Genomic DNA, 27234 nt, shown 5'->3' on the forward strand with positions numbered 1-27234 from the left:
AGGCGAGAGGTCAATATAAAATTAAAAAGTATCCCAAGATCTTGGTCTCAAATTCGCGACTTCGTCCTGTTGCTCGGCCTTTGGCGTTCTCTGATCCTCTCTCTCTCTGCCTGTCTGCCTGGATGCAAGGATATGATTGGCTGTGACTGAGAATCTGCATGTGTTACATTGTGGCACAGATGTAACTCACATTTCAGCTGCTGTGTAACCCGGGGAGATGGAGGCTGCAGAAATCACCCGCCTCGGTCGACAATAGGAGGGTGTCGAGGTGTCAACAGGAGAGGCCCCGACCGGGTACTCGGTGACATGGAGGTGAGGGGTATAATGCAGTGAAAAGCAAAGTACATGTACCTTTTTTTCCCTCTCATTTCATTTGCTTTTTAAGGGACTGTAGCCTGTAGAAAATCATATCTTGGTGTCTTGCTTTGATGCACTGTAGAGAGATAACTCACGACTTATAGGCTATCTACTTCAGCTACTCACCCATTCTCATATTGGTGACTCCCACTGACGCGCATGGTAGCATCGAGGCTTGATCGATCTCTTTTACTGTAGGCAGCCATCCGTACTCTCTCACTTAGCAGTCTGTCTGCTTGTCTACCTGGTCAATCACACCTCTTGGCCCCCTCGTAACCCCAAAGCTCACACCAATGCGAGAAATACATACATACATGCTTGCAGCAGGGTTCTCGATATAAGGTTCACTAACCTGATCGCTTCCATCGATAGATATCTCCGGGGCCCTTGTCCACTGTGACTGTACTGTATTGTTGTGTTGCACGTGTACTGTACCCTGTCTTGTCTTGTTTTGTCCCGTCTTGTTCTGTTTGATTTTCTACCAACGAGTCCGAGCCAACAATCTACCAACACTAAACCAAAACATCCCTCTCCTCTCTGCTAACCCGATAAAAAACACGCAGATTGTCTCATTCGTATCTGCAGCATCCGATTCAATTGTTTATCGCAATATGTAATTAAATCTCCGAGCCGCTTTGGTCTCCACTCTGCGATCCAGAACCTCACGATACATCCAATACCTACATACAGTACATACCTACCTCGCTTTACTTTTCTAGCGTCGATCTAATCCCAAACTCTCTCTCTCTCTCTCTCTTCAGCAGGTCGTGAGTAGACGTAGAGCATGTACAGTACATACCTAAAAGAGAGCTGATCATTTCCGCTTGACAAGCCTCATTCCATCATCTCGCATCTTGTCTCCGCCCTAAAATGCCAAGAAGAGAAATAATTTGATCCAAGTATTGCATGCATGGATGGGGCACTCCCGCTCTGTGTGTGCGTGCGTGCTCGGCCTGTCGCGACCCCAAAAACTTCCATAGCTTCATTTCAACCAAAACCGTTTCCGTTATATCCTCTCAATCTCCGTAGAATAAAACTAAACTAACTGCAAAAACGTCAAGGCGTCTTCCTCTGCCATTTGAATTAGCGGTCCGAGCCATTCCCGCCGGCGGAAAAAAAAAACGTGTTTGGTTGATTTTAGCGCCCGGACGGTAACCTTAATCCAACTAAACTAACCTTGTAGCCTCAACCGCGCAACCTCAACCTCAACCTCAACCTCAATCTCAAACAAATAATACACCGTTTTTGTCGATACACATACCTACGTACATCCAATACTTGCAGTGGATGAATAGATGCTTGTGCATACTACGTAGTCCACTGATGTGATATAGCAAGGATGATAAATAGCCTAGCAGCACCCTTGCATCTAAAACAGTCGCAAAATGCATCCGCCTTTGGACCATCGTAGATACGGTCTCTCCATATGCAACCTCGAATCGCGACTCCAGAGCCAATGCCTGAGGACCGACAAGACTGTACTGCACTGTACTGCAATGCACTGTAGTGTAAGATCTTGGCTTGCTACCTCTGTTGAGGCCTTGTTAATTTCCTCAAAAGGCCGTTCTTGCGAGTCAATCATTACACACCAGTCTCATCCATCTTTATCAATGAAAGTTGTCATTATAAGGCCAGACGGAAATCAAGAGAGTGGCATCCAACCACATCTAGCTAACCCATCCACCCATTCATTCATTCATCCACCAACCGTGGAGCCCTGCATTCCGTCAGATTTCATTACCTAGGTAGGCACTGCACTCCACCGTGGCCGTCGCGGATGCACCAGAGGCAAACCGGGTTATCATTGAATGCATACCCTGCTAGGACCCAATCATGCATGTGACATGACTGTGTCTTGATCCTGTTAGCCTCGTATTCTCGACTTATCCCTCTGCCTCCGTCTCTGAGTGCCCTGGTGTCTCAACGCCATCCTCCCACCTGATGCTTCTGCCCCCCACCATCCATCCATCCATCCATCGCCTTCTCCTACAAGCTAGACACTACTCATCAACTTCCCACATAGGTTTTGAAAGCCATTAGCCGGCCATATGGCCGAGCATGAAGCCAAGTATCCACAGTCAACAGGCTGCTGTGTCCTGCAACAACAAGAGGATAGCATAGGATAGGATAGGAAAGAAGTGAAATGACAAGAATTACATTCAGTTAAAACAAAGTACCAAAAACAAAGTGACGAAACCATGTGCCATAAGAAGTGAAAATAAATGCACCCTGGGTATCCTCCTTTCTTCCATTCGCCCCCAAAAACAGAAAGAGAGAGAGAGAGAAAACAAGACCAGCTGATCTCACGTTTTCATGTCTATCCTGTTGTCTCATTTTGCTGCTGCTGCTGCGGTTGGTTGCCTTTGCCGCTATTGATGATGATGCTCTGCTCCTCGTACAATCTCTCTCACCATGCTGCTTTTGCTCGCACATGAAATGTCAGCTTAAACCTGGCATCTAGTTTCTCCAGCTTCTTGTCGTACACGTCGTTATGATTCGCAGCTTTTCTGCCCGCCTTTGCGTATTCAAGGCCACTCTCCTCGCAAAGTGCCAAAATGTTATCAAACGAAGGAGATCCTAGGGTTTGAACCCCAAACTCATGCAATACCATGCTTGTATTCTTGCTCCAGACTATGCCGATATTTGTTTCGTGATTTTTACCTTTATTTTTCTTCCACTTTTAGATCACAAGCTGGACTCTGTAACGCCTAAGTATGGTCTGTGAACGCCGCCAACTTCCACGCTGCAATGTTCGTAACATCTCGCAGCAGTCAATCATGATGTCATGGTCATGTTGATGCCGGACGACGGGATGGGATAGTACCCGCTCGAGGTCGACTTGCCCTCGAAGGGTCCCGGCGGACGATCATTAATCTGAGCTGGCGGGTGGAAGATGCTGGGCAGAGCGGCACCGTCGTAGTCATGCTTGATCTTGCCACTCATGTCCATCCCGGTGGCCATGTGCGGCACAACGTTGTGATCGCGCTCCCCACGGGGGTTGAATAGCTCGATCCGGTCGCTCTGCGCCTCGTACATTGGGGCCGGGTAGTACTGGTACTCTCGGGTCGTGACGACGGCCTTGGAATCCTCCTGAGGAATCATCGACTCGTGCGGTATATCGTGATGACGAACCCCATAGAGGCTGCTGCGGGCGTCGAAACCACCTGTCGCGTAGCTTGGACCACCCATCATGGGATTGTTGAAGTCGGCCATGCCGCTGACGGTGTAACCTCCCATATTGCCCGATGATCCTCCAGGTCCGCTGCTTTGGCTCCCGCGTCTGTCGTTTTGATAGTGGCCCGGCGAGCGGCCTCGGACGATCATCTTGGCCGACTTGCGTGTGGCTATCTTGACGTATTGGTCACCACTGCTCTGATTAGCTACCTCGCCCCAGAGCTCGACAACCAGTTGGTAGTATTGCTGAGCGGCTCTGCGTTTCCCGTTGTTCTGGGTAGCTTGCTTGAACTGAATTCGCTCAAACGTGTGCTCTGTGGGTAACTGTTGGCTGCCAGGCTGATTGCTGAAATTGTCGGGGTAAACAGGACGATTGGGTACGACTGGCTCCGAGAACATGCCCATATGGTGGTGGTGGCTTGCCTGTGGGGGCTTGTTGCTGAGCCGAATTTTTTCAGGCTTCATTATAGGCCCCTTGTCTCTCTTTGGCGTATGCTGTACCAGCTCGATGTTGTGCTGCTCATTGTCGGAGACAACTGCGGAGATAGACATGGCGAATCCAAAGATCGGAACGGGTTGTGATGAGCCACTAGCAGTGTACTGGATAGTGACGTTGGGAATGTGAGGGCTCAGAGAAAAGGAGCAGACGCAAGAGAAGTAGTTCCGGCGATAACACGTCCACTCGTTCTCCGATAAAAAGAAGCCCTTGTCAATGACACCTGAGATATCCACCTTGACAGGTGTTCCTGCGCCATCGTTGTATTGAAGGCTTCCTAGCATATGAACTGGTTGCAAGGGAGGAATGTTATTCTGGGCTGGCCTACCGCCGTACCCGTTGGAGCCCATGCTTGGAGCCGAGAAGCCCGCGTTGGGGCTTGTTGTCGGCGACAGTGGATGTCTTCCTCTTGGCTGCGTGGCAAAGGAGGGCGACCGAACAGAATGCTCGGATGGCCTCCTAAACCCTGGCGTGGCAGGACCGTACTGCTCTCGAGTACTGATCGGTGGACCAGGGTGCGGGAGGCCTGGGGTGCGATTTGATGGGGGATAGGGATGTGCCATCCCCGTCGTAGATGAGTTGCTGCCGGCAGCAGTCAGTTCCTACTCTGTCTGCAATGCTCGATAGAGCTTGTCTTCGGCGTATATCATAATCGGTCCAACCCAGCTCATGTCTCTGTCTTTGCTCGTACACAGGAGACGAGATGGCCAGAGGAGAAGGAGAGCCAAAGGAAAAGAGACAAGGAAGTATGGGATCTAATGGGTATGGTGTGCGGTTGCGGCGGAATCCTCAACCTGGGTGGTGAGGAAGAGAAGAGTGTGCGAGGGCTAAGAAGAGGCTTAAGAATGAAGAGGAAAGAAGAGGACGTACTTGGAACCCAGCCGAGAGCGGACGTCTATACCAGGGTAGAGATGATGATGGCCAGCCGCTTGAGACTGGAAAAAGGCACTTCCGTCCTGGGGGTACTGCGCGGTAGAGCTGAGAACAGGCGGATGGAATAGGTTTAAGAGCGACGAAGGTTGAGAGGGTTCTATCGTCAAAGAAGTACTGGCCTCTTGCGGGTATCTGGCGGCTCATCAGCAAGGCGACCTCAGGCTGACCAGAGAGCAGCAAGAAGCAAAAGAAGTGAGTAGCGATAACGTCAGGTAGACAAGTAGGTTACGGGACGGCAGTGGCAGTTGGCAGTGGCAGCGACAACGGCAAAAGGACGCGGCCACAGAGATGCTGTATTGCCATGTCCTGGAAATACAGTGTTCCCAGTGTCACAGCTTGAGGTGCACGCCAGGTAATACTGTTGGCGGTTGGTGTGCCACAAAACCCGCCGAGCAGTTTCGAGAGGCTACAAAGACGGCCAATGCAGCAGCTCGCGGCACTGTCACTGGCACTGACAATATACACCGGCACTGACACTGGCGCTGGGCGCTGACACGGGGCAGCGTGTAGTCAATGTGGAATAGGTAGGTAGATGCAGACTGCAGTGTATGTAGGCAAGGCAGGCAGTGGGCGTGCAAAAGGGGAGGAGTAGACAACAAGTAGCAGTAAGCGGAAACTCGAATAAAGTAGCAGTGTAGCCAGTGAATGAATGGGTGGGATAGGGTTGGAAGGATACTAGGACTAGTTTCCGGACAAGGTAGCGAATACCACACCCCGGGCGTCAATGTCAAAACCAAAAGAGCTATCCATTGCTTTGTGACAAGCCACCGAGAGAGATCCGAATTAACGGGATGCCAGCGAGCGAGCAAGGACCGTGAGAGCCTGTGAGACGCATGCACTCACTGGCCAGCTTGGGAATCTTCAGCAAGCGAATAAATGCGGCAGGGGATCGCTCCGCCGGCAACAACAGGGGATATAGGTAATATTGAAGAACTCAGAGAGGAGAGGCTGGGTTGGGGATCTTGCGTAATAATTAAAGAATGGGGAATGGAATGCTTGACAGAAAATGGCTGACAGGGCTGCGCTCGCTGCCAGTTACTCCAGCTGTGATGGAACCCTGCCTGACATCGTCCCAGCTAGAGAATAGGTAGGTGGGTAGATGAGATCGAGACAAAGCAGCAATTAAATGGTTCGGTAACGCGAGAGGGGATTGCGTGAGGGAACTTCCCTCAGTTTGATGGTTTCACAAATCTAGTGGGGTTTCCCTCGAGCATAAGAGAGACAGACAATGGTCAATGTCGGGTTCATGAATGGAACTAAGACATGGTAAAAAGAAAAGAAAGGCGACAGGGGTGGTTCTGTAGCGATAGGCAAGGGGAGTTGAAGATAGTGAGTTGCTAATGACTTAAGGGCTAGTTATCAGCTCTTCCCAGAGCCTGACTCAAAGCCGCCACCAAGGTTGAGGCCCGCCAAAACAGCAGCTGAAGAAGTGTACAGAAATGACGACCGATATGCAGGGAAGATAAAAACTATTGTTTTTAGAGAAATATACAATGGTGACTTTCAGAGAGCTGTAACTCGCGAGACCCTTGCCACCAACGACATGGGTATCCTTAGTTTGGTTGGGCTACGGCGTCTTGGGCGAAGAATGGCCCCAGCTCCTAGCTCACAACTCGTGAACAAGGCCGAACCACTCACCATCGCGAACTCCATGGGGGATTGTCAAGTGCAACATGACTGGTTCGACAGAAGCTACACAGAGTAGGCGCATATATACTTAGGGAGGTAAAAACAGCCACGGCCAAAAGGGGATGAAGGCATATTAAAGTAGTCGTGCCGTAACGTAGTCCGGCACCAAAAAACAATGCACGCTGGGAACAGCAAAGGAAAAATGCTAGTAAGACTGACCTCATCTCTCCGGTAGCCGTCGCCATATCCATGTAGCCCATGGTGGGCGTCGAAGATTCGTAGTCCTGTTTGAGAGGCTTCATGTTAGCCTTTGGTCGCGATTGCAAGGTCAATCCGTGACCATGTCCAGGAGATCCAATGAGACCTGTGGGTATCACCGTCTCGACCATACTACAAGTCTGGCAGTGATGCGATGACGACTTGCAAACTCATTTGCTCGATCAAGCTGAGTCTCATGTTAGTCAATGACAATAGTGATGATCAAAAGGAATTTCATGAAATATCCAAGGCCATGCAAGCCTTTTGCTCCTTTTTTCATAGTTACTGTAAGCGCTGGCTGGTTATCATCCACACGCCATACAATCACATTTGGTGGAACTCGGAAGACCAGACGTGACCTTCCTATGGACAAGATCTTCGGCTTGCTTGTCTTGGTGCACGAAACACAAACAACGCGGCAAAACATGACAAGCTGGCTCGAATGACACCATTAAATCTTGCAGTGGACAAACACTCGTTTAAGCTCCCATATGGCCTGTTTTGATTAAGAAGCTCCTCAAGAGATGCTTGCCTCTCACAAGATAGCCAGCAGACATGAACGCCTTGCGGTGTGAGGCGTTTGAAAGATGCTGTGGCATTTGGCCCGCAGATTTGAACAGCATAAAGCTAGGACAGCGGATGCAGATGTTGTTTCTCATATGCTTGAAAGGGGGGGGAGGGGACCAGATAACGAAAAGATGAAAGTTTTCACATACCATTTGACTTGCAGAGCCACAGACGAAGCACTTGGTGTTTCGTATGTAACCTGCCATTCCAAAATTGCTGGCTGGCCGATCCCTCAAAGGCACAAGTGCAGAAAAGACTTCTGGATATACTTGTGACAGTACTAAATGATCTTACCTTGGGAATTTGAGAACTCATGCGCACTTTTAGGCAGACAACACAGCCTCTGTCATTTAGTGAATAACACTCCAGGCGGGATAGTTTGAAGGATCATGCACTCGACTAAAGTCTTCATAGTTAGCTTGGAGTGAATAAAGATTTATCAGAAATGACTGTCTCTGCCCGTTGTGTAGTTGCATACTGCATACCTCGAAACAAAGGGGGCCACTTGCCTGCTTAAAGTACAACTGTTGTCAATCACCAGGGCATCGGCACCCGCGTTCTTGTTATTTCTCGAGCCTAATTCTGCACTTGTATCAGCTTCAAATTTCGTTCCGTATCAAAATTGAGGCCAATCCAATCATTAAGATGTGAGTCGGAGTAATGGATAAGCAAACAGTGCCATCAGCTCGGGATTAGAGGTCAGTTATAAGGCCCAGCAGTTTCAATCAAAGAATGAGCCGTTGTACCCTATCGACTTCTTGGTAACTCCTCGATGTGTGCTGTAAAGGGTTGTGTATTCATAGACTCGGGGGTGATATCCGGCAACATCATGGAATAGTCTAGTCTAGCTCAGAGGCGAGACTTTGTCAACAAGCAACGACAAACATGCCGAGGAGATTTTAGTCCCGACTTCAAGAGCCAATATGTCGAGTGAGCTTTAAGTGATTGATAGCTTGGGGACCCTCAGTCGTATTTAGAATGAGGGTGGTAATGATATCGGGGGTTGATCATGGGCATCGGAGTCGAAAACAATAGTCGTGTCTCACCCTTGCCTTACTCAGTAGACTGAGTAAATACTGTCGTGGTATGTTTTCTTTCGACAAATAAGTTGTTCGATATATGTTGTTCTCTTCGGTCTCGGGTCGGGTGATGGTATTGCTGGACAAATGGTGTCACAAAGAACAAGTGCAGTGTTAAAAAGGTGAACTGCCAGAGATAACAGCTGTAGACAAGACACAACCGCACGAGTGCAGGATCTGGCTGTCTATATACCCACGCTTCGATTTCAAGTGATGGTGGCTGACTTGGGATCGTACAGGAATGGACTGAGAACTAAGAATCGAGAGGCTCTAGGGGGTGATTATGAGAATATGTAGGACAGGACTGAGTGAGAAGAAGACAATGAAGGGGCTAGGTCCTAAGAAGGAAGCCTGCCGAAAGTCTCGAAGAAACAACAGCAGACTCGGGGTCACCGGCTGGGGGCAGGGACTTTGAATGGGGGAAACTTGAGGTTGCGCAGAGCCTGAGACAACGGGAAGGACATGCAAGTTATGGAGAGCTTAGAAGCCCCAGCACTAATCAAATGATGACTTCTGAGCATCTTAGAGATAGCCAAAATGGTTTCGACCATGCCATGGCGGTGTAATGGATGGCCCAACTGCAAAGGACTGGCAGCAGTGGAGATCCGCGATGTTAACGGAGCCCACGGTAACAATTAGAAGCAGGAAGCCGCGTGCAAGTGCAGGGCTATGCTGCAAATCCTCCACGATTTTCGCCATCTGGACCAAGCAAAGGTCTTGAGTGCCCTGCCTAGATTCATTCCCGATTGAGCTCACGGGCCGCAAGACGGCAGCGAATATTGACCGCCGAGAACAAGATGCATCCACCGAGTCTAGTCTTGGCCAGCAGTGTCCAATTCATTGTATGCTTGTAGTTGGTTCGTCGCTCCTTGAAGGGCGGACGCAGATATCAGCCTCAGGACATAACAAAGCGGCAGTTGTAGTCTTGGTACTTCAAGTTGGGTACGGCCTTGGACGCTGCCCTGAGCCTGAAGACCATTATAATCCACTCCTGGCCCCAGTACGAGTGCATGAGTATGCAAGTACCCGGCCGTCAATGCTTCTACGATACGCCACAAGCACGACTATGATTGGGAGAGGTCCTGCTTTGACGAGAAAGACGCCATAGACGGGACACCGCAGAGCAGCCCAGGTTTGTACGGTGGAGGGACAAAAGTCAGCCACTGAGATCGAAGTACCTGATTGCTGGGCAGACTTGTCTATGATACGAAGTCGAGATGCGTCGAAACCCCCCACCTAGAGCAGACATGGGGAAAGGCAGCGGCGAGAACCGTCTGCTTGATAACAATACAATTGACGCAATGATCGACAATTAGGTCCATCTTTGTTCGGGAATTTTACACGCATCCAAGTGCGGCCAGGGATACAGGCACAGTCGCCAAGCGATCAAGGCACCAACCAACCATGATTGGTATGCCACCCTCAACATTCAAGCTTTCGGTTCTTGTCAGCCCCATCCACGCACTTTGACGGCCGAGTGGCTTTCAACCCTGGCGTCGTGACATCTGATGCCTGACATACTTTTGTAGAGTAGGGCGAAGAAAGATTGACGGGCCCCTGTCAGATGCCCAGGCTATGTTTCAGGCTATGAAGGCCCCAGTCGTCCTTACACAACGACACGTGAGGCCGCAGAAAGGTTTCACCTCCACGCACAGCGGATGCGGCATAACACTGCTGGGACAGCAGGAGACCGAAATCTATGGGGACGACGGCCAACGACTTAGTGGTTGGGGGCTTGATGCTATGACCAGGCCAGGGCAATGCCGAAGGCTCATGTGGACCAGGTCGAAATAGAGGGCCATCGAATTCACGATCAGAAGTTCCGAAGGGGGCGTTGGTGATTGCGTAGATTATCGGTGGGCCAATAAGACACCTCCTTACCCGAAGTGATGAGGAGGGGGCGGCGCAGGTCCATATCATGGTCCAGAGGCTGATTACCTTGCCCAGAAAGGGGCGCGGGAAAGCTCATCGACTAGCAGAATGACGGGCTGTAAGCCTTTGTGTTCTCCATTAAGCATCATTGTGGTGAATCTGATTTCGGTGTCGGTTCCCGTCTAGCAGCGCTTGGCTTGGTAGGTACAATGATGATGCCGACACCAATAGCAGCGTAGACGCGTTCGGTGTTCACATTGGACGTCTTAGAGCATACAGGGCATAATTCGTGCTTGCAATTTGGAGGGACCGTTGAAAAAGGTAACATGTCATTGCTTTGTCTTCTAAAGCGTGGCTGGTCATGAGAAGGAGAGCAACGGTACGAGTAAACGAAAGCATGGCGAATGAGAATGAGGGTCGAATTTGAGTCGGATCGGGCCGTCCATCAAGAGTATGCTTCAGACCAACGGTTGTGGCCCGCGGTGTAATTGTTGTAGTCAAAGGGGTGGTGGAACTAAAGCCGTTGAATGAACAGCTACAGGCACCAAGCGCGCGCACTTGCAATAGCTGAGACCAGAAAGTTTGAACCGTTCGGCGCAATTCCAGTTAGATCTCTGTGGAATGTGACATATGACTATTTCCAGACTCTGAAGCCGATGAACCTTCCTTTTGCTGCCGCAGAATGCTGATTGAGGCTGGTGATGGCACAATCACTTTCTCGCTGCAGCGTGATACAAAATCATGAAGCAGGAGTGTACTGTGAGTGATGCAGCGCGCGGCAACTACATCGGCGGCAGTGATGGCAGTAAATCGACACCATAGGCAAAGAGGCAGGTCAGTGGTGTACCCCAAGCTACAGGAGGGTGTTGCACCAACAGGCAAGGAGGTTGAGGCTGGAACTGCCAATAACAGCATCGGCCTCTACGTTTTGTGAGCTTGAACAGCAGACATGAGACTTTTCTCATATGCATCTTTGGATCCAAGGGCAGTGATCCTTGAAATTTGAGGATGGAACAAATGGGCAAGGGCTGGCAGGCCTTGTGTGCACCGCATCTGAGCCAGTGCTAATTTGGGTGCAATACCAGCCAGGTTGGACCCAGCCCTCTGGTCAACCCGATGCTAAGGTAGGGTAGTGTTCGTGCGTAGGTAGTCCTGATCTTGATCAGAGCTGCAATGATCATGGCGGATGAAACGTTGATTACCGCTGGGTCAAAGCTCGGATGGCAGATGGTGAAAGGCCGCAAAGGGACCGTAATCTGGGTGGGAGAAATGATTAGAGGTACGTAATGAGCGCGCCATAATTGTCCTGTCTTGGTGGAAGATGCGAGCGTATTGCATCCAGGGGTGGAGGGACTGGACACTCAAGTCCGGGTTGGCTCTTAGTGGAGGTTGAGGTCTGAGGATGGGGTTGGGGTTGAAAGGCGGCAACAAGCGAAGTCGTCACGCACGGGGCAGTCATCCTTGACCGGTCGAGCCTTCCCCATCTCCCACATGGCCTCTTTCCCTGTCTAAGCCAAGAAGGGTTGTAATGCTATTGGCTGACACGGCCTTACCATGGAAATTGGAAGGCCCGGCACGATACCAACGTTAACCAGATGCCCCACCCTTCAGCGCCCCCATATTGCCTTTCGACTGCCGCTTGTTAGAGGCCAACGGACGGTGTAGGCTCCCCGCTTGATCCACTCATGGAAGCCATCTTTATTGCACCTTCTTATGTGAGTTAATCTTAAGGTACATGTGCCTCAACATCCCCTGTGAAGATCCTACGTATGCCCTGGACGAGATTGCACATCGAATCTCACGTAACCAATGGGGGGCCTTGGTTTGGCTTCTCGATCCCGGTTGAATGGTCTGAAACTCAATACTGACAGCCTATGAAGCACTCGACCAGTTAGTGCTTTGTCCTTTGCAGGTGCAGACAGACACCCAGCAGAACCGACTTCATTATCTCGTTGCCTAACGTTCTTCGAACAGTGAGGCTTTTGTTGGTTCACGACATGCACCAGTGGAGTCGTTACAAAGGTTCTATTAACCTTTTGACTCTGTTACATCAGGGACAGACTAAGAATTATAGTACAGACGGAGATTACCATCGCCTGCCTTGTTGGTAATCTTGAAGTGGACAAAGAAACCTGACAGGTAGTATAGGCGCTTCATACGGTAAAGAGGCTTCATATGACCAGAATGTACTTGTCGATGAATACTGAAAAGGCATCCATATCGGTCAGCAAAGGGGGCTTACGACCCGTAGTAACACACCAACATCCTCTTGAGAACAAGAACACACGAGGTCGTTTTTGGGTCACACATAACTTAATGGATGCAGAATCAAGACAGATTCTTGGAGGAGAGACAATGAAGCTTGCTTGACATGAGTTTCCACCTCAAAATCCGCCCTGCAGTCAAGCTATTCTACTCCTAATCGGGACAAGCCTTTGGCATGAAGAACATCTGTCTGAAAGGATTCACCCTATACCCCCCTTGTGTTTTTGTAAACCTAGCATTGGCTGGGCGAAATCCAGCCAGAGGGAACTATTTCACTTGGCTATTGTCCCTTGGTATAGATAAGGCGCCGCTGTCTCGAGCCCGAAACGGCAATAACTGGAGAGTAATCAAAGAATTCTTAGATGCCCTAATCCAAGATCACCTTCTCATCTAAGTGACGTTATTCCATTTGTCAAGGGGGGTTGCTTTTCTACCCCAGACCAACAGTCTTTCTGATTCTCTGTAAGTAGCCTGGACATGTCCAGGATCAATATCGCCACCCTCAACTGGCTCAGCATCCCTTCTTACCACTCATCCATCAGGCCTCATTATCAGATCTCGATACAATTATCAATATTCATTTCATCATCACTCCTGGCCTGAGGGAACGCCGGAGAATACCTGCTGGATTCTTCGGGACCGCATAGCCGTCTTTTGCTTCAAATTGGGCTGGTCAGCCAGATTTGTTCGCTTCTGGTTTCCCAATTGAGCATCTTGTCAAACCCAACAATAAGAGCTAATCTCGAATTGTATGGAGGTGAAGCAAGAAGGAGGTCTTGACCAACAAGTGGACCCTCTGCGGTGTTCCTCTGCCGGATGCTGCTCCTGGATCCGCGATGGGATCCTGATACTGAGCCTTGCGCAGTTTGAGCATGAGCCGGCAGCCAAGGTCTCGTCGAAAAAGTCTTTCTGTGAGACATGATAAAGCTTGGGAGTACAAATAAATGTTAATTTGGTAACCAATTAATCATGAACCAGGGGGAATTGCAGCATTCTGGCAAGGCAAACAAGACCAAGGTCCAGGCCCTCGATAACAGCTTCATATGTCTTGATGGTTTGCTTTGGTAATGTTGTGACAGAGTATTCATCGTGGGGTGCCTATCATAATCGCTACCTTTACAGCACCCCAGGTTGGAATGAGACGACTTCCAATCAGCATGATTCGACTGTTGCTCACCGGTCATCACTAGCAACGGGCAGCTGCCACCTTGTGAGAATACCAGCAAACAATCATTTCTCTCTTTAACATGGGAATGACGGTATAGTCTGTAGCATGGCCATTGATAACCCTGCCCAGGAGCATATAACTCTGGTGGCGAAGGACGTTGTGCAACCCTCCAGCTCCCTGGATGAAACTTGGCACGCAGCTGTCCATAGTTCGCGGCGGCGCCCTGCCGAAGAACGCTCAAACGATTCAGGAACCGTTGATCCATCACATCCAGGATGGAGATCCCATCATTGACCCCAGGGGGCAACGAAGAACTGCCGGGCTTATAGTAGTAGCATCGCTTTCTGAAGCACTAGTCTCTGGGGTAAGCAAACATGGCCAAGACAAGTAGCGGTGACAGATAACTGTTTCTATGATTAGATGACCAACAGAAATTGCAGGATGATGTAGCGGCAGTTCTCAGGCTGATGCTCCAACTGCTGAGGCATGCAGGTATCCGAACAGTCTATCTAGGACCCCTGCTCCGACCTGTACGCACACATTTGGAACCCTTGACAACTGCTGTATCAGATTCTTTACGAAATAATTTGACTGACATGCTCATGACTTGCATTGCATTAGCTACATAGTAAGTAGGTAGAGACCAATAGACGAGGTAGCGGATATCCTGATGCAAGATAATAATAGACCCCATTTCAAGGGGTGAGTACAGTTCAGATCAGCGATTGGTACATTATAATAGCGTCCTCCGTATCAATCCTAGACCACACCTCAGCGCAGTCGTGTAAGTCGAGGTGAGTAGGTGGGCATCCAATCCATAGGTACCTTATGCACATCATCGCCGGCCGGTGGGGCTTTTTTGTCTTGACAAGCCACGGCAATAGAGTGCAGTTATTACACAGCATTTCATCGCATATGCATTTGGTCCTGAACGATCCATGAAAGGCCTGGTTTACTGAGTACAGACAAGCAAACAAACAGGATTATAGGCCATGCGTTATTGATTGGGCTTTGGCGGTGATTCAGGTTTACATGGGTTATCGAATCCATTTCCACTGTCTTATACCGAACAAGTGAAAGTGAGGGAGGCATGGGCGTATCTTTGCTTGATATGGGTTACTTTGCTATAGCAACTCCATTGGGGGAGTTTGTCAAATGATCAATATTGGCAATCTTGTGATCCATTCGAGTTTGTCATGGTTCTGACAAATCTGCCGATATCATCTTGTCTAGTATCGATATTCACCTCAACTCGTGGATGTCTCTCGAGGTACTGTACCTTAGCACCTACAGTCAATGTCCAGCGGGCACCTCAATCATCCACTATCAGGGCAACAGGGGTCTGATGACTTTGTGGGCGCTCATCGGCAGTGGCTTGGCGCCTGTGGGGACACTAAGACCAGCCTGGAACTGCCGTCATGGGCGAAAAACAGACGTAATTGTTGGTTACCTGAGGACTCATGAGGGACCCATTTATTGATGATGACTCTTTCGATCCTTCATCATTTCTCGGTCAAACTGGACTCCCACTCCTACCACTCCCTGCCTCTCTCTCTCTCACTTGCTCACTCACTTAGAATTAGGCAGATGATGAGCGTCTATGGTACTTGCTTGACTCATCGAGGCTGATACACGGTCCTAGACAAATAGACAAATACCCTCATAGCGTCGTCGTACCTGGATTGACTGACTGATTGACTGTCTCTCTCTCTCTCTCTCTCTTCTCACTCTTACAGCTCCAGCTTCAGCTTCAACGAAGCAACAGCTGTAGAGAGAAGTCCACTGCTTGTCCCGGGCATGCCGAAGAAAAGGAACAACATCAAGTCCTTCAAGCCAGTCTCAACGGCTTCTCCGACTGCGTCAACATCGACGAATAATTCTGGTGAGTGCTGCAGTGCTTGCTTGATTGCTTGCTCCTCTGTGCTGTACAATCATGCCTGTGCAGCTGGAATGGCACAAGCACACACCCCTCCCCTCTGGTCTGGTCTGGTCTGGTCTCCTCTCCTCTCCTCTTGATCGCCCGGCGGCCGGCCACCTCTCGGTTCGCTTCCTTTCAAACCCCCCCTCCTTCTTCCCCATATCTTCTTCAAACCGCGTGGTAGCCAGAGTCTCACAAGCAATACGCAGCAGACAGGCCCTCCCGAAGCGTCAATGAGTTGCTAGCAAACCTGCGTCGTACCTCGATCAGCCCCTCCTCCACCTCGCAGTCAGTCCTGCCTGTTGCTGCTCCCAGTGTACCCCCGGCCATCAGGGAGATCCTCCAGATTCCAGACACGCCGGCCCCTGCTCCTCGCCGTCTTGCCCGTCAGAGATTCGATGGCAATGGCAGGAGACTCCCTGCTGGCCCTCCTCCCCCCAGGAGTTGGGTCGCCCGTAATTCATCGGATGCTGCTCATGAGGCCTCCTCCATGAGCCAGTCGCGCTTGAAGTCAAGAGGATTGGAAGACACTTGCTTGCCGGGCACTTATCTCCCGGATCGTGGGAGTCTGATAGACATCGTGCTGCAGAAACTCGCATACGAGTGGGCTTTCCACAGAGTGTACAATCAGTACCATCTGTACTTTGTGCCCAACCATCTGAAGGCGGCTCTCATCCGCTATGTTGGAATCGCCAGTGAAGCTGGGCTGTCTTTGAGTGATTTGAAGCTCATTCTGTTGCCGCCGCCAGATACTTTTGATGAGACCGAGCTGAATAGTTTAACGGCTTCGAATCCTGAAGTAAACTACCTCGATCTTTCGGGCTCCGCATGCCGGTCAATTAAACTGAAAGAGATCAGTGACTTGTTATTCCCTGCCAGAGAAGATCAACCCACGACAGAACTACAGGAATCCTGGGACGCTTCCGACAGTATTCCAAGCCCTCCCCGAAGTTTGCTGCCCAACCTCACCCACCTTTCGCTCGCCTTGCATCCCGGACATGCCTCATCCGCATCATGGAAGCAGTTGCTTTCATTGTCTCCTAGGCTTACCACGCTCACGCATTTGAGTCTGGCCTACTGGCCCGAACCATGCTTAACGCCGAGGTCTCGCCTGGCCACCGTATCGAGCCCGCAAGGCCGTTATGCCTATGGCGGGACGAACCTTTACTCACATTCACTTGATCACGATTGGAGTGAGGCTTTACTCGTATTGCGCATGCTGAGTAAGAACCTCTATGCGCTCGAGTTTCTTGACCTCACAGGTTGCTGCCCTTGGTTCCCTGCACTGATGGCCGAAACTGGGCATGATTTTGTCAACTGGGCTGATCATTGGGGCAAGATCACTGTGCTTCGGCTCTATACAGGGTGGACTCCTGGCCCTGACGCTATGCCATCTGAGAGATTGCGTTATCGAGAGGGAGTTCAAACGGCCAAGGATGTCGACAGGCACATCAGAACCATGAGAGCAGGCAAGGGAAGATTCATTGTCGTAGAACGCGACAGCTTAGATGATATATAGACATAAGGATGCAAATTGTCTCCCAGCATTTGTCCGTCAGTGAATTATTTTCCAGATCGATGTCCGCTTGTCCAGAGAGCTTTGAACTTGGCGCCTGATGCAAGGAGACTCTTTGGTTCACCGAGCTCGACGACGCACCCCTTGTCCATCACAATTACGCGGTCGAAATCGATGATCGTATCCAAACGGTGGGTGATAAACACGACGGTGTGGTCCTTGAACTCGCTCTCGATGACGGTTTTGATGGTCTCTCCTGTCTTTTGGTCCACACTATGGCTCTGTTAGTACCTTAGCTCGTAGTTGCATTGTTTGTTCGACTTGCCTGCTCGTTGCTTCATCCAAAAGCACGATTCTCCCGTCGTTCTTCCTCAGCACTGCCCGTGCTAGGAAGAAGAGCTGCTTCTGCCCGTGGCTCAACGTGTCTTGATCAAACGGAGCATCCAAGCCCCCATGTCGTTCGATCGAATCATATAGTTCAACGAGACGAAGTGCGTCTTCGATCGACACGTCGGAGTAGAGACCAAGCGGATCAACGTTGTGTCGAACCGTGCCGGGGAGTACGAACTGGTCTTGCGTCAGAGTGATGAGACGACCACGGATCGTTTCTCGAGGAACGGAAGATAGAGAGATCCCATCGATAACGATGCTGCCAGACGTAGATTCTAGTAGTCTCAGAAGAGCAAGAAAGATAGATGATTTTCCACTGGGAGCAAAAGACGGTTAGAGCGAGAGAGGTATTGGGGTGAAATACTGACCTTCCTGTGCGACCGCAAATACCTACCTTCTCCCCTCCTTTGATCTCCAAACTGACTGCATCAAGAGCTTTAATAAGTTCCCCGTCTCCGTCACCGTACGATGCAGTCAAGTTGTTGATCTCTATAGCTCCTTTGTCGGGCCACTGGGCTGGGGGCTGGTGTGTCTCTCCCGGTAAGTTCTCCTCGCCAGTCTCTTCAGCGAATTGCTTGATGCGAGCTACAGCACCAATGGATGTCTCGATAGAAGTCCAGAACTGAATAAGCAGGTTCACTGTCTCGCTTAACGAGATTAGCTGCACGAGAGATACGCCCGTTAAACCTACATCGACTTGCCCACGAAGACGAACCGCGAGACCAACAAGAAGGAGAGCCAGGGCCGCGGTGGTCAGATCGAGGACGAGGACGAGCCAACGCTGGACGATCATTAGAAGATAGAAGGGCCTCTGTGAGCGATCTACGAGACTGTGGTTGGCCTGAATAACTGCATCTCTCCATCCGAAGGCTCGAATGGTTGCTAAACCGGAGAGTGTTTCGAGGAACTGGGTATATAGAGGGGCCTTCTCCTCAAGATCGAGTAGACGGAGCTGACGAGAGGTACGGAGATAGCCACGTTGAAGATAGAAATAGACAGCTCCCAGGAGAGGGAATGCAGCTGCTATATAGGGGTTTGAAGAGGCGAGGAGGCCGGCTTTTGCGATGGCACCGAAGAAACCTATTCTATTAGTAAATTAATCACTTGGTGAGCCGGGATCTTGGCTTACTGGCGAGAGTCACAACGAGACCAAGAGGGAGGTGGTTGTCCACCATTCCTATATCTTGCGAGAACCTCCATTTGTTAGCTTTCGAAACCACTTTTGCTATATCGGCTTACCGCGTTGTGATTGATCCCAGGTCTGTCGTGGTAAAGAGAGACAGGGGTGCCCTAGAGAGTTAGTTGATAGTCCATTTCTACGACAATCCATCGACTTGCCTGACTACTGTAGATAACAGTCTCTTGTGCAGAGTTATTCCAGACTTTGCCGCTACCAGGACAATGACAAACCTGCTGCAGTCAGTCTCCAGTACGTGCAACGAGAATCTTTATAGAGTACCATATAAGAACTGCAAACCAGATGACTGCGGTGACCTGGAGAGCGGTATAGATACCAAGGTAATAGCCTGCTTGATCGTTTCCATTCGCATTGTCATCAGTCCAGAATTTCAGCCAGATTGCTAGTTTATGTCAGTGTCTCAAACAGTAACTAGATACCAGGTGACAAACTCGGGAAACTTTCCAGAAAGGCCCAGATGATCTCGAGTACTAGAAGTACTATCATAAAAAGACCGCCAGTGCTGCTGAAGTAGTATCGATATACAGTGGAGTCACCACGTTGTCTTCGTGTATCTTCTTCGTTAGCTTGTTGCTTTGGAGTCGCTTGTGCTAGCTTGGAGGCCTGTTCTTTGATATCGTCAGTTACGATCGTCGAAGCTTCACCCCCATGAACTCTGTCTCTCAGTAGGGAGTGCACATAGCCGTCAGTGTCTTTGAGATCAGAGTATGTGCCTTGCTCGGAAATCTTTCCATTCTTGTTAAGGCAAGTTATGTGGTCAGCAGACGATAGAAAGTCAACTATGATCACGTTAGCAAGTATGTTTGCGAAATAATTGGACTGTTATACCCGATTGAATCGCAAGAACAGTTGTCGTATTCCACTTCCTAAGCAAACCATGTTCGCCAAAGAGGTTCTCGAACACGGTACGGGCAGTCTGGCCATCTAGTCCACTGAAAACATCATCGAAGAGAGCAATTCGAGGCTTTGAATAGACAGCCCTGGCCAATGCCTATCTAGTTAGCATATAATTATTTCCTTCTTTTGTCTTGACTTACAACTCGTTGCTTTTGGCCTCCACTGAGGGCCAGCCCCTTGCTGCCAATAACGGTGCTGTCACCCTGGGGAAGTTGTCTGAAGTCCTTCTCTATATCACAAGCTTTAATAACGGCCTGGTATAGAACAGGGTCGAAGTGTGAGTAGCCGATGATGTTTTCACGAATTGTCCGGTTCTGACATGTTAGCTTAGAAACAAGTAAAAAAGTCGGACAAGCATACCAAAAGCCAAGGACTTTGCTCGCACCAGGCAATCTCCTTACTATGAATATCGATTGATCCATTTATATAGGGAACTTCTCCAAGAAGCGCTTTCAGTAGCGTGGTTTTGCCACTCGCAACTGGGCCGAGAAGGAGGACAAGCTGATTTCGGCCTACGGTGAAAGACAAGTCTCGAAGAATGACACGATCCTCTGACCACGAGATGTTGGCATTGGAGACTTGAATGACAACTTCCCTCATACTGGAGTTTGCTGTAGATGGCGACGAGGGTTCTCTCAGTATTTGCATCTCGATGGAGTCTCTATTTCCTTGATCAGGTCCGTGAAACTCTGCAACTGGTTCTTGTTGGCGAGAATCTCTTCGAGACTCTTGAGCCAAGAATGTTTGTATTCTTTCGAAGGCGCCCAAAGCAGCACTCATGTCAAGAATTACCTCAAACATAAAGAAAAGTGGCTGTGCCAGGAGAATGATAAGGGATAGAGCGGAGAAAAGTCTAGTAGCATCAAGAGTCTCGCCAGAATTTGAGGCAACCCCTTGGAAGAGAGCAAATGCCACAACGGGAGACATGAGCAAAGGGACTTGAGCAATTGCGGAAGTGACACTGCTGACGATTCTGAATGGTCTCGATGCTTTAATCTCATCTGCTCGGAGGTTGAGGATGGTGTCAGACAAGCTTTGAGCCAGGCCCGAACATTTGATGCTCTTTATATGTCCAATCATGGCAGAAGTGATACCTGTCCAGTATGAGTAAGTGTCTGATAGATGAAAAGATATAGAAACTGACCAACTCGTTTCTGTGTCTTGTCTAACCAAGAGATCTGATACTTGCGTGCCAGAGGCGAAACGAGAACCGTGGCTATGAGCGCTATGAGCGAGACTATAATGGGACCTACGGCAGCATAGCCTATATGAGTGCTCAGCAGCCAAGTAGCTATGGCTAGCTGTATGATGTTTGCCCAGAACTCGTGGATCTCTCTGGACGCCCTCACAATAACATCGACCTAGGAAATAGTCAGCCCGATACATGATTTTGTAAAAGGGTGCTTACATCAGAGGACATGAGCGTCACCGCCGCCGAATCGTCTGTTATCGTGATACTCAGATCGGTGGCCTTGGAGAACACGGCAGACACCAACACTCCACGCAACAATGTGACGGACCGAGCATTGCGATGCCAATAGAGGGCTTGTGAGAGGGCAATGCCAGAGTAAACAAGACCGTAGGCTGCGATTATACCGTAACCAATGTTGATAGACTGAGGGGCATCGTCGAGAAATACCAGTAGTCGGTTGAGAATGAGTGGTTGGCAAATGGTGAATGCCAGAAGCGCCAGGCGAGGAAGAACAACGGCGATGATAGACCACCGCAGTGTCATGACGCAACATGAGATCAGTCGGTGTTTGCGAGCCGGAGCTAAGCCAGCATTTAGTACATGGACATCACAGAGGAGTCTAAAGTATAATACTATATAGCTATCTAAGAAGGGGAGGGGAATAGACAAACCTTTCTGGGTATGCCAATGCTTCCAGAATCCGTCAATCAGTCCCGCCGAGCTCATCTCCTCGTCCAACTCAAATAGATCCATCGGTCGTAGAAGCTTTCGAAATCCCGTCAGCAGCAACGGAGTCACCCACGCAAAGACGGCTCGGGCGTACAGTCCGGCCGTGACTTCGGGAGAGTGGGGCCCGGAGCCGGCGACAAGATACTGAGCTTTGCTCCACCCTTCAAGAACGACGATAATCGCTTTCAGAGCAAAGGCCGCAGTGAAAACAGCTGGAATGGCCGCACCCATAGGGACAAGCCAGAGGGTGCGAAGGAGGGCGACATCAAGGAGCAGAGACACGGCGAGAAACAGACTCAAGAGAGAAGATGGACGAGGAGACTTGGCATGTTCGACACGAGAGAGGACACAGGACATCAAGCTTGAGGCAAAGGATACACATGCAGCAGCGACAGAGACGCGATCTAGACGCGAATTGGAAGGGCGCGTAGCCCAGAGCACAACGAGCACGAGATGAAGCACAGCCAAGAGAGTGATCAACGCCAACTTGACAGTTCGAAGACGGTGGCCAGTGACTTTGACGGGGACATTCCGAAGACGAAAAAGTCGGATAGGAGCGAGTATGAGAAGAAGAGCGGCTGGAGACAGCACAAGAATGGACTGTTCAAAGACGAGAGTAAAGTCGAAGCCATCGCGACATTCAGGGCCAACAAAGGGTCCGAAAGAAGCGTCGACAGAAGAAGTGCACAGATTCTCAGAAGAGTTCATAGTGATTGAGATAGCAAGTGAAGTTGTAAGAAGAAGAAATGAAAGAGTTGAGGGGGAAGAGAGTGATTGTTATTTATTTGGGAGATACCTACCTGGCCATAAGTGATAAGACAGGAGAGGCAGAATTAGGAAGGTGGTTAATCACTGTAGCGAATAAGGATAATAAGGGTAAATATCAACTTGAGAATCACAACAACTTCTCATAAGATAGAGATACATGCAACTTGAACTATCAGAGGAAGGACAAGGGAGTATGACTCAAGCATGCACCAAAATTATATAAAGTCAGTCAGAGCGCCATTTCTCTCCTAAAATTGTTATTTCTCTTAATTGCAGCGTGGGGAAGTGCATGTAATCGCGAGTTGAGCCAAGTCATTCGGCGTGAGTCACGCACTTGTAAGGCTGTAACACCACAAATGGTGGCACTTCAACCGCACTAGAGGCGACAATTCAAGCAAACAGTCGCATTACGAATAGGGAATGCGAATAGTGCGAATACCAAGTTTTTCAGCCAAGAAAAATATATCGAAACTATACACTGTGCATGTAGATCCCCGAGACTCGAAGAATTAATAAATAAGACCAATTTATCAGTATCATCAAGCCTTGTTTTCTGGGCAGCTTCGACTTATAGCGATTGCTTCTTTGGCAACTCAAGTTCATTCATTAGATCGTCTACTATTCCTGTTGCTTTATTCAATTCCTCAACCTTCATCATGACGTCGGCAGCCTCTGAATCTGTAGCGACTATTCTCTGCAACTCCAAACAAACGCGCTTTCAAATCACCAATCATCGCGAGGTTCGTCACCAACTCATCGCTCATTCTCTACCTCTGGTACTCACCATCGATAGCTTGACATTGATGGAGTCAACATCACTGTGACCTCAGGCGACAAACCTTCTGGCAAGGGAAAAGCAAAGTCAAAAGGCGAGGGCATTGAGATTCTCGCTGGGGCCAAGCTTCGTTTGAAGGAGGGCCAAAGATATGCTCTTGTAGGACGCAATGGAACTGGAAAGTCTAGTAAGAAAGTGCTCATGATTTTGTTGTTGATGAGGTGCTAACAGTGATAACCCAGCACTACTCAAAGCCATCGCTGAGAAACTCATCCCAGGCATCCCAGAAGAGACTAGGATTGCTATTCTGCAGCAAACTAGGCTGACTGATGAGAAGCCTGAGGAGAAATCTGATATCAACAATGACGACAAAGCATCTGTGCTGGAACAAGTCATCGAAGAAGCTACAGCCAAACATGCCATCGAACAGGATATAAAGGGTATTCCATCTACCATTGTAACCCAGACCTCACCTAACTCTTTAAGCAGATCTAACAGAAGGAATAAATTCCTCTGACCCCTATACTCCAGTCAAAGCATTGAGGCATCTGAAGCACAGAAAGCACCAAGAGCGTCTCTTCCGTCTCGATAAAGATGCTCGGCTTCGCAGTGGTGCTCGCGGTATGCAAGCTCGCAAGGCACTCACTGCCTTCGAAAAGGTCGTAGCTGAGTCAAATGAACTGTAAAAATTGTCTTCCATCTTTCGTCAATATGTCTAACTCTCATAGGCTGGGACAATCCAATGAGGATATCTCACCAGAAACTCTTCAAGCTGAGACTCAAGAAGCAGTCGATATGCTCGCCGATCTTCAAGTACAGGCCGATCCATCTCGTGTGTCAGAGATTGAGTCCAAGGCTAAAAAGATCCTCACCGGTCTAGGCTTTTCTGAAACTCTTATCCAGAAACCCATCTCGAGCTTGTCTGGAGGCTGGCACATGCGTGCTTCTCTTGCTACTGCGCTGGTTCAAGAAACAGATATCCTCATCCTCGATGAGCCTACCAACTTTCTCGACCTCTTGGGAATCATCTGGCTCCAACGCTATCTTCAGAATCTAGAGGAAACCGAGAACCCACCAACCCTCATTCTCGTATCACACGATCGAGACTTCATCTCTCTTTGCACCGATTTGCTTATTCTCAAAGACAAACAGCTTACTTACTTCCATGGCGATTTTCCTACTTACGAAGCATCGCAAAGTGAGCGCAAACAATGGCTTACCACCATGAAAGAAGCTCAGGACAAGCAAAAAGCACATATCGAGAAGTCCATCGCTGCCAACATGAAAGCTGGCAAGGCTAATGATGATACCAACAAACTCCGTCAGGCCAAGTCTCGTCAGAAGAAGCTTGATAACCGCTGGGGGTTACAAGTCAGCGCCAGGGGCGGTCGTTTCAAGCTCAATCGGGATCTTGTTGGCTTTCACTTGACTGCGCGTGATGACATCGACATTCCACCAGAAGACCGCCCTGTCGTGGTGAATCTTCCTGAACCTCCTGACCTGCGCTTCCCGGGTGCTCTGATCTCTCTCGAGAAGGTTGCGTTCCGGTATTCAGCCAAGACACCACTTATTGTCCAGGATATCACTCTTTCTGTCGGCATGGGGGATCGTATTGGTATTCTTGGCCTCAATGGAGCGGGCAAGTCGACGCTCATCAAACTCCTCGTCGGTGAGACTCGACCTACATCGGGAACTCTAAATACACATCCCCGACTGAAGTTGGCATACTACTCTCAGCATGCCGTTGAGGCACTGCAGTCTCTTGGTCGTGAAGAACCAGCCCTTACAGCTCTTGCTCTTCTCACTCGCGAAGTCGAAGGCGAACTCACAGAAGGAGACCTTCGTGGTCTTTTAGGCCAACTTGGTCTTCCAGGTCGCATTGCATCTGACGTGCCCCTGTGTAAACTATCTGGAGGGCAAGTGGTGCGTTGTGAACTGGCTCGTCTCCTATGGCGACGACCTCATTGTCTTGTTCTTGACGAAGTCACGACTCACCTTGATTACGAGACCGTGACCGCACTCAGAGAGGCGCTGAGGGATTGGGAGGGTGCTGTGATTTTAGTAAGTCACGATCGATGGTTTATGCGAGGTGTTATTGAGGGTGCAGTGGACGAGGATGAGGAAACAGACGAAGATGACGACGATGAGGAAGTCATGCGAAGAAGGATCGTGTACAGGCTGAAGGGTGGCAAGATGGATACACTGGAGAATGGTGTGGATGAGTTTGAACGGCTCATGGAGAAGAGGGTCAAGAAGCTGCTTCAAGAATAGAGCAAATTTATTTAGGTGCATGAAGAGCGTTCCTGAGTATGTAGAGGATCAGGCCTGCTCCCGGCTCTCTAAAACGACGGGGCTTGCCAGGATCTTGAAGAGGCTGTGATCAAGCATCTTGATACTCATATTTCCACCTTCAGGTATCTCAACGATAGTCCCATCAATGCACACCTTCCGCCATCTCTCACCTTTCTCTAGAACCGAGATTTTGACTTCGTCGACTTCATCATAGCCAACCTTTTCTCCGTCAGGCCACTGCATACCAACATGACTGCCCTCATCATACGCCTTCATCATGACACTCATCGTCCGCTCACCACCAACAGGTCCGAAATGGACCAGTCTAAGCTGTGATTGCAAAGGCTTAGTGGCGGGTGAAATGGCGAACTTTCGCTCCATGTTCGATACTAGAGCTGTGAGCACATAGGCATGCGACTCACGAGGAATATCCTCGAACGTAGTAGAGCCTCGACGCCGAATAGACACCTTTGCAGCATATGGGTGAGATTCTTTCAGAAGCCCTTCAGCGACCATATGGAATCTCTTTGCGCCGTGAACACGATACTCAGGTGTGTCACTCTCGTGGACGAGACTTGCGTGAAAGCCGTAGCTAGCTACAATGGCTCCCTGAAGGTGCGTGACTGACGTCTCCTGCTTCTGAATCTGGTTTGGGTCTGGGGTTGAAGATTGTTCCTTAGACTTGTCCGTGAACTTGACAATATGCGACCCAGATGAGAACGATGCCCGGAAGACGGGAAGATCAGCGCCAACACCTTGGAATAATGTTCGGAGCCCGAGTACAAGTGGGCTTGGGCCAGGCTCGGTGTAAAGTGGCTTGTGGGTAGAATGGAAGAGGGCGTTTCCTGTGCCCAGAGGAAGAAGGGCAACTGTAGGTGGGTTCTCTGGCACTTGATTCCCATCAGAGCCGTTGAGAAGATCAACGACACCACCATCTCCACTCAAAAGCACTATAGTCCTTGCTTTCAAACGCTCATCTGTTGTCCATAACTGTTTTGCATAGTCTCGGATGGTCTCTGGGCTTTCTGTGTGAATAAGACGATATGTCGATTTGCCAGAATCATCTCCTGCGATATATGTCCAAATAGGATGGAGGACATCTTCCCAGACTTTTGAGGCTAGTCCGACACCCGACTTGATCGAGACAATAATGTCCACCTGGTTTGTGGCACCATGCTCGTTGACAGAACCGTGCTTAAGATGAGGGGGTAATCCAGCCACTGTGAGACTTCGAAGCTCAGTGGGTATTTCGTCTGTCTTCAGTATCGAGAGTTCAAATGGTATTTCCTTGTTCTCTGGATCCTCCTTGAGTATAAAGAGTAGATATTGAGAAAAGCCTGATTGCGAGTTTGTTGCTTCGTGAACCAATACAAGCTCATGACGCGAAGCACTCTCGGATGTCCCGGTGCTAGTCCATGTCAGATTCTCTTCAGAGACGGAAACATTTTCCACGGTTGTCACTCCGGCTGAGTGAGGGTTCTTCAAAGTAGTAGACATTGCAGCAAATGATTAAGATTGAGAAATAGATGGAGAGGGAGAACAAGAATATGTGGTATCTTTATTGTAATCTGGCGCTATTGGCCAATCATGAATACGTGTAACGGGACTCGCAGGAGGCAAACAGAATGCGGCCGGGACCAGAGACAGGAACTGAAATCGCTAGGCTCGAGTATAAGGTGAGCGGTATTCGAATTGTTTGCAGAGATGAGTTTGTGAATGATGAAGAAATCAAGTTCAAAAACCCGCAGTGAAACTCATCTC

The 27234-nt window shown here is 49.5% G+C and overlaps 5 protein-coding genes across 5 annotated transcripts; 2 read left to right on the forward strand and 3 right to left on the reverse strand.

Annotated features, from left to right (window-relative positions):
- Window positions 1-3132: 3132 nt before the first annotated feature.
- FTJAE_10581 (meiosis-specific NDT80) lies at window positions 3133-4590 on the reverse strand (the record flags this gene model as incomplete). Its single annotated transcript, XM_037343438.1, has 1 exon — window positions 3133-4590. One exon carries the CDS (start codon window positions 4588-4590, stop codon window positions 3133-3135), a length of 1458 nt encoding a protein of 485 aa, XP_037202312.1.
- An 11141-nt stretch (window positions 4591-15731) lies between these two features.
- On the forward strand, window positions 15732-17235 carry FTJAE_10582 (uncharacterized protein; the record flags this gene model as incomplete). Its single annotated transcript, XM_037343439.1, has 2 exons — window positions 15732-15839; window positions 15901-17235. The coding sequence occupies 2 exons, from the start codon at window positions 15732-15734 to the stop codon at window positions 17233-17235; spliced, it is 1443 nt and encodes a 480-aa protein (XP_037202313.1).
- A 44-nt stretch (window positions 17236-17279) lies between these two features.
- On the reverse strand, window positions 17280-22346 carry FTJAE_10583 (multidrug resistance-associated 1; the record flags this gene model as incomplete). Its single annotated transcript, XM_037343440.1, has 13 exons — window positions 17280-17513; window positions 17584-17881; window positions 17991-18702; window positions 18752-18816; window positions 18862-18912; window positions 19100-19202; window positions 19252-19599; window positions 19649-19811; window positions 19858-20031; window positions 20078-20811; window positions 20862-21078; window positions 21126-21490; window positions 21581-22346. 13 exons carry the CDS (start codon window positions 22344-22346, stop codon window positions 17280-17282), a joined length of 4230 nt encoding a protein of 1409 aa, XP_037202314.1.
- Window positions 22347-23062: 716 nt separating this feature from the next.
- Window positions 23063-25452, forward strand: FTJAE_10584 (positive effector GCN20; the record flags this gene model as incomplete). The annotated part of the gene is made up of 5 exons (XM_037343441.1): window positions 23063-23146; window positions 23200-23368; window positions 23424-23621; window positions 23671-23863; window positions 23910-25452. The coding sequence occupies 5 exons, from the start codon at window positions 23063-23065 to the stop codon at window positions 25450-25452; spliced, it is 2187 nt and encodes a 728-aa protein (XP_037202315.1).
- Window positions 25453-25500: 48 nt separating this feature from the next.
- Window positions 25501-26970, reverse strand: FTJAE_10585 (uncharacterized protein; the record flags this gene model as incomplete). The annotated part of the gene is made up of 1 exon (XM_037343442.1): window positions 25501-26970. One exon carries the CDS (start codon window positions 26968-26970, stop codon window positions 25501-25503), a length of 1470 nt encoding a protein of 489 aa, XP_037202316.1.
- Between the last annotated feature and the right edge of the window lie 264 nt (window positions 26971-27234).

The sequence above is a fragment of the Fusarium tjaetaba genome (genome assembly GCF_013396195.1).
Source record: "Fusarium tjaetaba strain NRRL 66243 chromosome Unknown NRRL66243_c0000249, whole genome shotgun sequence".
NCBI classification, from domain to species: Eukaryota; Fungi; Ascomycota; class Sordariomycetes; order Hypocreales; family Nectriaceae; genus Fusarium; species Fusarium tjaetaba.